General features: G+C 33.1%; 1 protein-coding gene across 2 annotated transcripts in view; it reads left to right on the top strand.

The window, feature by feature from the left end:
• The window catches only part of SUN1_2 (Secreted beta-glucosidase sun1), a 43,184-nt gene extending 33,831 nt beyond the window's left edge, over nt 1-9,353 (top strand). For both annotated transcript variants that reach the window (XM_051218752.1, XM_051218753.1), the window contains 8 exons: nt 910-1,324; nt 2,884-3,058; nt 3,579-3,709; nt 5,018-5,129; nt 6,174-6,405; nt 6,758-6,938; nt 7,617-7,706; nt 9,014-9,353. In XM_051218752.1, the coding sequence (XP_051071419.1) occupies nt 910-1,324; nt 2,884-3,058; nt 3,579-3,709; nt 5,018-5,129; nt 6,174-6,405; nt 6,758-6,938; nt 7,617-7,706; nt 9,014-9,124 (1,447 nt within the window). In that variant the 3' untranslated portion in view covers nt 9,125-9,353. The remainder of the gene's footprint in view (nt 1-909; nt 1,325-2,883; nt 3,059-3,578; nt 3,710-5,017; nt 5,130-6,173; nt 6,406-6,757; nt 6,939-7,616; nt 7,707-9,013) is intronic.
• The last annotated feature ends 1,118 nt before the right edge of the window (nt 9,354-10,471 follow it).

Consider the following 10,471-nt stretch of genomic DNA (forward strand, 5'->3'; position numbering starts at 1 on the left):
ATTTATTTGTTTCCATGTTTAATAGTTTAGTCTACATAGTTTTTCGTATGGATTATAACTATTAAAGTTCACTCTGTTATACGTAAGCGAATCAAGTTCCGAACATATATAAATTTAGGGAAACAAATATTTCCCGATGAATAATTCTAGGTGATTTCCGCAAAACTTTTACCCGGCTGCTAACCCTTTAATTTGTTTATGATCATATCCAAAGTAAATATGCTTATTATTAACCAAAATAAATCTAAAATTAATTAATCCGTTGTCACCATGACAACTGAGATAATTACAAGTCCATTGAAGATTCCTTATGTGTTTATTATAGGTCATATACTATATCTTCTTCAACATATAATTTTTTCGTCCCCCTGCCTAAATTTGTATGAATCTTTTGGCAGAAAATATTGCTCATTTGATTTGTCATATTACAGAACAGTAGATTTATCTTAAGTTCAGCACCAAACGTGTTTACCATACCTTTCTGTGGTCTCCACCGCACTTATTATCACGATCTAAAAGTTAACATTTTTGAAGTAATAAAAAAGTAAGCTTTATGAAGGACCTCATTGCACCAAACTTCTCAGCGTAATTGCAATACTCTAAACTGTAGATTTTCGCTACTGACATTGACGACTAGAATATCGGTTGCTATTGTTTTTTTCTTCAGACATTTTAGTAGTGTACACTTTTGTCTGTAACAGACAATATGATTTCAAATATAAAAATCTATGCGGTTTGAGTTAACAAGAACGGAGAATTCACAACCTCAAAGTCATTCTCTGATCAATGAAAATCATCCTTTCTAATACCATATATTCCAAAAGTTATAAGTAAAGTAGACTAAATTTTTTGATGAATTTCTTATTAATGAAATGTCTTTCTTCGTTTTTTTTTTTTTGTTTTTTATAGGACAATTAAGGTTACCGATAATAGTTTAATCAACTTAAAACAAGACTCTATCAGAAAATCGGATATACTCAATTTACAACTTATTGAAATGAGAAATGTATTTGATCATCATATCAATGAATGGAATCACTTTTACCTGAAATATAACCAATCTGAACGTCTGTCGGATAATAAAGATTTTAACTCTGCTGATCACAATGCAGCATTTCGTATAGAAAGCGATCGTTTACTAAGGTTAGCCATTGAAGCAGCGAATCATAATATCGCAACTCAGTTGGATGAGCTACGTAGTAAAATCCTACAAGACCTTATAAAGTCCGATCTGCAAAGAAATATGAGTATTCAAAATATGTCAATACTGTTGAATAGTTTACGTAGTCAGTTAAGTTTACGTACTAAAGAAACACGAAATGAAGTTAGTTTTTTGTCATTTCTGTACATTATAGATTGATTTATTGATCCTCTATAACTGTGATATATGTTCATTAGATTTGGAAATATATATGTGCTAGTCTTTATGAGAGCCCAATAAATACTGAAAAAACAACCAAGTCTGATAATAGGATCACAGGACTAACCTCAAAATTTCAAACACGGGTTTCAAAAGATATAAATACTGAACTATTCATTGAAGATATGACTATTTTAGTGGCATAGTGTTGTTACTAATGTGCATAATATCTAAACAAAATAGTATAACTGATTTACTTATCAAACAATAATTGAAGGTGAGATTGAAGATCGCAAAACAATCAGTGATTCTTAATTTCCTATGTAGTAGCACCAGGATTCGATTAATTGCATGCTATTAGTTTAAGCCTGATTGTAGACTAAAAGGGCATGCCGTTCAATAAATTTGTAATCTGACTAAGATGGTATGTTAATTGTTTTACGTTACTGTATGTATTAAGAATTCCATTTTGTCAGTAGTTCAATATCAATATACATAAAAATACTTCACATTACTCCTCTAAAACTTATTACATTGAAAAAGGACCTAACTTTATTTGAGGGTTTAAAAATGAACAAGCATTTGGATAAAATGAAGATGCTCTATAAGCTATGAACTTAAAGGAACCCCCCAATAAAAATATTATTACACTGCAAATAGCCACTTAGTCTTAAAGATATACTAACGTTAATTATTCGTACTAAGTTTGTCAACTGTTACACGTTTATGGGATCATGATTTTGCTTCACTAAGTTGAAAATATAGTAGCATAGAACCTAAACTTTAGTAAAATTATGATTGGTAGACCTTGGGTTTTTATTTTCTGTTTCTGGACAAAAGTAATAATTTCTGCTAATTGAACGCTAGATTTGGTTCCTAAGCTCTTCTAGTAACCCCCAGGTTAGATCTACACAATGACTTGAACACGAAAAGGCCCGAAATATATGAGGAACATTTCACTCCAAAGGTTCGTTTTTGTACGGAAAATATAGGGTTTTTATAGTATTTTAGATGTCCTTAGGTTTCCCGAAAATTCTGTAATGCTACTAGATATAGTAGCAGTATAAGTAATCATGCAATCAGAAACTCCACATGTGACTTTTCACTTTCTTGATGTTTCTGATAAAACTTCTAGTAACGCCGATTGGATAAGATGCTTCTCTGTTTTCAGAACCTTTCTTGGCTTTTTTCGAGGAGTTTTCTGGATCTCTCCGACATAACGGTTTCACGCGTTCCCATACGGCGATTAACACTTAAATCGTGTTCAAACTCAATGTTTTGTGGTTGTATATACATCCAAATAATTATAAAAATTCATGTATGCTTTTATGTAAAATATATAAAGGAAGAATCTTTGATTGATTTTCAACCATCTGTTTTTTTATACTGTCTCTTGAAGTGTTTCACGTCACTGGAATATTAAAAGTACTTGCCGAGATTTTTTTCCTTTTTATGTTCCAATTCAACAATTTATCTGGTATTCCGTTCACTTGAATTCGTTTTCCATCCATATTTTCTTTTAGCTTCATAGGCTACACTCACAGTTGAGTATAAATAGTAATCGATCAAAGAAGTTTTTGGATTTTGAAAACAATTTACTTCAGTTACAAAATAAAATCAATTTATTTACACTACGCATGTCTGATATAGAAAGGTTGAATGAAGAATCTAAGTCCACCTTTACATATATTAAGGATGGTAGGTTTTTTAAGGCATCAATTTTTTATATCTTTCAATTAGACTGCATGAGTTTTTTTATTATAAATTAGCTTTAACTGGAGGTTTAATATATCTCCCTAATTTAGAACTCCTTAATGGTGTACACTCAGCGATAATCATTTTTATTTAAAACCTGAGGAATCATAAGATTAAGAGTGAACGCCTAGTATTTAGTCATTATTTCTATGCCCTGTATCATCTGTTAAACAACCTTGGATATACAGTTTCTGATGTTATTATGTGTAATACGTGTTTAAAGGTTTTGTGTCAATATAAATTGTTTCTATTAATAAGAAATACTATACAGTACTTTTTGTCTTCAAATTATTATTGTGTTGTGGAGATTGGGATAGAACGTTTTGATTATGTTTGGAGCTTCACATCATGAGACACATTACATTTTCTCTTTTAATCCAGACCAACCAGTCAGTACTAATATACCGTACATATTTAAATATTAAACTCATGGTGCTCAATATTATTAAACGTTTATTCACAGAATTGAAAAGATGTTCAGAAAATGAAGAAATTAGGAAACATTGCCATGATGCAGTTATTGAACAGATGAACTTTGCTATAACTAATCTCTCTCAGTCATTTTCAACTCAAATTAAAGAAATTGTCCTGGAGGTAAGATTATTCTCGATTTTTTCTCGCTTATCTGAGCAACAGATATTTACAGTTTTGTTTCCTGACGTTTTCATAGATATAGTATATCTAGACTACCTTGTAGTATTATTTATGTTTCAACAGATGGTGTTTTGGCAAGAACTTAGTCACTTGCAAAATCTGCACTGGAATTTTTCTTTCGTTTTTTACCGGCCATTCTCGTCATGTGCATGACTGATAGTATATAGTGCGTGTTATCACCCAACTTTATCTTCAATTCTCCAGATGAATATTTTAAGTAACGTTTTCAGTTCTGCGAAAGTATAGACAAACATTCCATCATAGTTAATACTCAGTTCAATACAAACGGGTTGATAAGGGGCCTATTTCATAGGATTGATCGTGCTTTTACGAATGATACTATTGGAGACAGTGTGAGGCTACTAAGCAAAACATTGATGGGGAATGGGTATCTTTTAAAAGTCATAGATCATTGGAAAAGTTGCTGTGTCGCAAGACCTACCACACGTCTGGTACCAAAAGTCTGTCTATATCAGCCTACCTTCAGAGGCGAGTGAAATAGTTTTGTTGATAAAACGCAACATGCAACAAAAGTCATCATCTTGAAAGAACAAAGGCAGGGTCAATAGTGTTTCATTTAATTCTGGACATGGGGCTTCATTTACAGGATCTTCTGTTTCTTGGTCATCTGGTGTTGTCACAACTTCATATGCATTTGAAAAGACATTGTCTTACTGTGAGCCAGACAAACTTTACATTTTGCTTCAGGTATAATCGGGATTTGAACCCTCCATATGTCACTCTTCTGAAATGGCCATTACTGTACCATTGTCTGCATCATAAATAAATTCCTTACTTTCTGGAATATCTGGTTGAGTGAAAAGTCTCCCCAAAATTGCTTCAAGTAGTTGCTGTCGAAAGGCTAACATCTGATGCTGCCGCTGTAATAATAGTTGCAACTGTTACAAAGAAATCGCCATTCTTTTTTACTGCCAATAATAATCTTAACTCTAACTTTTTCGCATTTCGCTTTTTATAGTTTTAAATATGTAACAATTTTCTTCTAGATCTTTTAGTAGTCCATTACAATAAACAATTCAGGGTAGTTTCGAAACATCTATTTTTTAACAATAATTCTTTGATAACTAATTTATTATTAATAATTCTTGATAAGTACATAACTCATTGCAAGACTGTTAACAGCACGAGTGTTTTATTTTAACTGTATGTATGTATGTTTGTCATTGTAGTAGTGCATGCGGTTTCGTCTCTATGTTTGTCTTCATATCTAACTTTTCTTTTAAATAGACAATAATCAATGAATTAAGGGATAGTGATGGTGTGGATAGTGCACTTCTCACTTACTTTAGACAAGCTATATCCACGCTGGCAAGAGAATCCGTTGATAAATTAATTTACAGTAAGTTCTTTATTGATACCAAAGTTTGACTGAATAATTTCAAATAAACTGAGCGTTGGATACAATGTTTTTTGGTAAAATAACGACATCTTTGTGACATTCTAAATTCAGTTTCTGCTTATTGGGATATCATAAATATCCTATTATTTTATCATTAAGTTCATTGTGGTTTTTGTTTAGTTATCTGTGTGTTTCAAGTTTTCATAGTATATCTTTTGGCGCACTCGCTTAAATCATTCTACTGTTTGTGGATATGCAACACGATTGTTTACAATACTGAGATGGGAAATTTTGTCCACATGTCAGGTAATCTTAAGACCACAGACTCTTATTTGTGGTACACCGTAGTATATGAATGAAAGCAATCACAAGTCTTCCTAGTATCCCATTAAAATGTGCAAAACATTTTTCGGTTGATTTCTTGAGGTTATTGTCATTCACTCCTTTTAAAAAGTTGTTTAAGTAACTATAATAGTGGAGTTATTTTAATTCTTATTTAATAAAATATATCTCACTTGCCATCAGAATTAAACAGATATGTGATGGATTATTCAGTTTACTTGTAGTCGATTTTTATTTAATACTACAGATAGAAAATACTTCTAAACTAAATTGTTTCTTAACCATAGTGTATTTTATATATATATATATATATATATATATATATATATATATATATATATATATACTTTTGCAGCGACACTCAACTCAGGTAGGAATATTTCCTCAATCGTTTGGTTGTTTTATTCTCTTAGCCTTATAAACCCGATCACTTAGCTGTTTTCTCACACTTCGACCGATGACTCACAATCAACACTTAGTAGTTCTGAACAAATGTATATGAATAACAAACACGGGGGTTAGAATTTGGTATCTGTCTGCAGACGTCAACTAATCATCGTTTGAGTTCATCTACTCATGTATGTGCAAGGATGATTATCAAGTAGTTCTGATTTTGACAATTTTTTTTATAAAACGAAGTTTTCGCATAGTGATTACTTTCTTTTGAGAGCTTCATTTTGAGGTTTTATTTATTTTTCGTAGATCGTCATTCGGAATTGGTCCCACATTCACTTGAAAATAAAGCAACTTTAGCTAAAATGATCGATGAAGCTCTTCATCGATTTGCAGCTGATAGGACCGGTCTTACAGATTATGCTTTAGAATCATCTGGAGGCTCTATTGTTGGCACGCGTTGTACAAAAACATATACCGAAGGTGCATCATTATTAAGTATTTTTGGCTTGCCTTTAGCCCGTCTTAGCAATTCCCCTCGGTAAGTTGTGTATTTTGATTTTTATGATACACTTTTTTTCTCGTTCTAATGTTTCAGAGTAATGTCAGTTTTAATTAGAATTGGAAACATTTCCCAGATAAAAACAGTCGAAATATTTCGATAAATCTGTGCATTCAAACTGTTCTTATAGTTTTAAAGCACAACACGTTTTCGAGCATGAAACCTCGATCGCCTTTTTATTTCCACTGAATAGAACCATAAATATGTTGTTTTCTGCTTTCATCGACATATCCACTTATTTTCATTTACATCATGAACATACCAGGAATAGACGTCGATACTGTCTAGTGCCATAGTTTGAATGATCGCTTTTCTCATTACTTGTTTACAGAACAATCCTCCAACCTGGTAATAATCCTGGGGACTGTTGGCCATTTCACGGAAGTAAAGGTCAAGCTATCATTCGTCTATCGTCTCCAGTTATTATCAGTTCGGTGACTTTAGAACACTTACCAAGGGAACTCGCGCCAAATGGAAGATTGGACTCAGCTCCGAGAGATTTTCTTGTAAAGGTGAGTGGATTCACACAGTTGACGTATATTTTCTGTCGATATATCAATTGAATAATGAATACGTTTATTTCAAATTACTGGAATGGATAATTGTAAGAATAAGGACAATAGTCTATCTGTATCGTTCCGGTATTTATTCTAAGGTGTGCATGTATTTTGAGTTATAATTCCATTTAAAATGGGTTGGATTATCCACTTGTTATTTTTGACTGAAATCTGATCAATGTTGGCTGGGATATGAGCATCCTGTGAGAATCGCTTGGAATGAACATCAACGAGAGAAAACCCGCGACCTGGATTCCACTTCTAGCCATATCCCATCTATTTTATATCACCGTCTGAGTTGGTTTTTATTTGCATGAATAATAAATGTTTTTGATTGTCTAGTATTAAAAAAGTTAAAGTCCAATGCGTATAGTGTTATTACAATATCATTTCTTCATCAATGATCGATCTACTGATGATCGAGAACCTTCATGAAACAAACATAAATGTAAGTGTTCTCTAGAGGCCAGTTATCTTAAGAAAGTATATTTTACGGTGATCATTCTTTTAGAAAAGATTCTTCTTTGTAGTAATTTTTGTTCAATTACTAGGATTAGTATTTTTGTATTACCTCAAAAATAATTATTAGCGAACGCTGTGTAAACGTGGATTTTCTTTATTTTACGATTTTAGGCACTTCAATCAGAATATGATGATGGGGTAGTTTTGGGAGAATTTACCTATAATGTGGATGGTAGACCTATACAAAATTTTCGTATAAGGGCAAGTTTAATCAATTATCGTATAAGACATGAAACTTACGGACACGTGTTTCTATAAGCTTTAACAGAGATTTAAAAAGGATTATAGGTATACGTAACCAACTGAACGGACATTTTTGATTGAGAGTTTTGTTCGCCATAATGTTCATTGTTTGTAAGACAAAAAAAAGTGCCCAGTGACCGTTGGTAATCCAGTTTGTATCATTTCATAGTGGGATCTACCGTAAATAAGTCGGGGATGACAATAGTGCATAATAAGGCTATTGTTTTTCTTATCAAAGTACACAGATATATCTGGACTTATTGACCCTAGAATGTCGAGAAACCAAGGTTAGCCTGCCTTTACATCTTACTGTGTTAGTCTTCAAAATATATTTACCATGAGCAAGCTAAAAGGTTACAAGTTTTATGTTTGATGCAATAACACTAAATCACTTTCGAATTAAAATGCCAAGAAAAATTCAAAATTATTCTTTCTGCCATGTATTTACAATAAGTATACAGGAAGTGAGGAAATCAAAGTTTTGAATTAGATTAGTGGATCCGCCAAGAATTAACCATAATATTACCTTCACTTTTCGTTGTCATTCGTTCTGTCGTTCCTGGAGTATTCTCTTTATCTTATCATTCGCATTGGCGGATAACAAACATTTCTTCGTTAAACAGTGAATAAGCTTGACAAAAGAATATTATGCGTTCATTGGGCTCGGATGGGAAGATGTATGAATTAGTGTGACTAGTTATTTGTATGGTCGATTAGTAACTTTAACGAAGATTATTGAGATTAAAATCAGTTATACGTATATAAGATTACAGAATAAGTTGACTGATTCTAAGGATTATTGTATGGCTAATCGACTATTGCATCTTCTCACACTTCCGTCTCAAACTCGCGCTTCAAAATAATGCGAAAAGTACTGAACTCTTGTGGACGACTCATTCGATAAATAATAATCTTTTGAGATGGTCAAACGTTGTTGTGTCACTGTTGACTAGGAGATAAATTTAAGATGTATATAAGTGCAGTCAGGATGATTATTTTGGATCGGTCAGGCCACCGGAATATATCAATTCAAATTATTTATATGGAATTCTTGCATGGTATCATACAGAATAGGAGTGAAATTACTCTTAGGTCAGATTATCACGGAGTTACGTGGTAATAAGAGCTGAACATTTATACACAGGGGATTCAATAACTTTTCTGAACCAGACATTCAACTCTTAAATGCCATACGTACAATTAAGTCAATACAATTAGTTTGCATGGTATGTGGAATTTAAATAATTCTTTATTTGTTTCCTTAGGAATATTCAAAACCTGTCCAATTTGTCGAGCTTGTCATATTGAGTAATCACGGACATCCTAAATATACATGTATTTATCGCTTTCGAGTTCATGGCAATATGATTACATGATCGGAATTCAGCAATACTTTGTAGATACATATAAATAATACATCACCCTTCATACTGTTCTGTACACACTGTGCAATGACTGTTTTCTAGACGAAATGATCCCTATACCTTCATGTCGTTCTCCTAATCAAACGCTTTACTCTGTATTTAAGTATTTTACACCTATAACATCTTAAACTATTTGATTTTCTTGCTTGTTTCTTGTTTAAATATATTTGTTATGTTGTAACCAATACTTCTCTATAAATAAGTTAATACGACGCAAAACCCTAAAAAAAATCTTTCTTAAACTTCAGCTTCTTAGAAAATACATTTTCGATAACCAAAGAGATGTATTTGTTTTGAAAACAATCTCGTATTTCAATAATGGGAAAGTCCCATACACTAAGTGCAAATTAGCTCCCAGTTCATTTACTTTTAAAGATAATTTCCCCATGGTCACCATGATTGCTCACCTACGAAAGCGAAAGTAGCAATAAGTGGTTCGCCAAGATAAAGAGAGTACTCGATTAAAGTAAAGCGATAGTGAACAGTTGACTGATGAACTTGACGACAAACGAAATATTTATTCTGAATGTTAATCAGGTTGTTATACACATTATCGCAAACTGAGCACTTTTATGACTACAAATACTTAGTTTTTCATTACCGTAGTCTCGGATGAGAGAAGACTGTGAAATATCTTTACACTACCTTGAAGCTATTTCGATGTGGTCGTCGTAATTGCTTATCGCGGTGAACCAGATATGTTATACTGTCTGGAACAATCGTTCCTCAAGTTCCTACCATGCCAGACAGGTCGGTTGAAGAACGGTAAGACTAAAAGCAGCAAACTCAAGGTCCGAGGGTGAAGTATTGCTGACTGTACAGAGTTGTGACAACCGTAAGGTGTTTTCCCCAAACAACCAGCGTAAGGATTTGGAAGGATAAAGACACACATCGTTGCTTTTTCAACATTTCTGCCTACACTCCCACTGACTGCAGCTCGGATAAAGTGAAAGATGAATTTTACAGGAATATTTCCGAACTTCGAAAAGCTAAACACTCGTGGCAGATGACTGTAATGCCTACGTAGGTAGCCTCAACTAAAGAGAAAGACATTTAAGTGGGTATTATAGTATTCCGGCCCAGAGAACAGGTTGTGGTGACCGTCTGTTGCGACTGAGTTTAGGCAATCGTTCATTTTTAGCAAGCACTAATTTTAAACATAAGAAAAGACATCGCCTAACATGGTGACCACCTTCACCAAACTGACGACAGATTCAAGTAGACTGTATTGCCGTCAACCATCAGGGGGAAGGCTCTGTTGGGGACTGCAGCTCGTTCTGGAATACATGCTTGAGCTTT

This window comes from Schistosoma haematobium, chromosome ZW (assembly GCF_000699445.3).
Source record: "Schistosoma haematobium chromosome ZW, whole genome shotgun sequence".
NCBI classification, from domain to species: domain Eukaryota; kingdom Metazoa; phylum Platyhelminthes; class Trematoda; order Strigeidida; family Schistosomatidae; genus Schistosoma; species Schistosoma haematobium.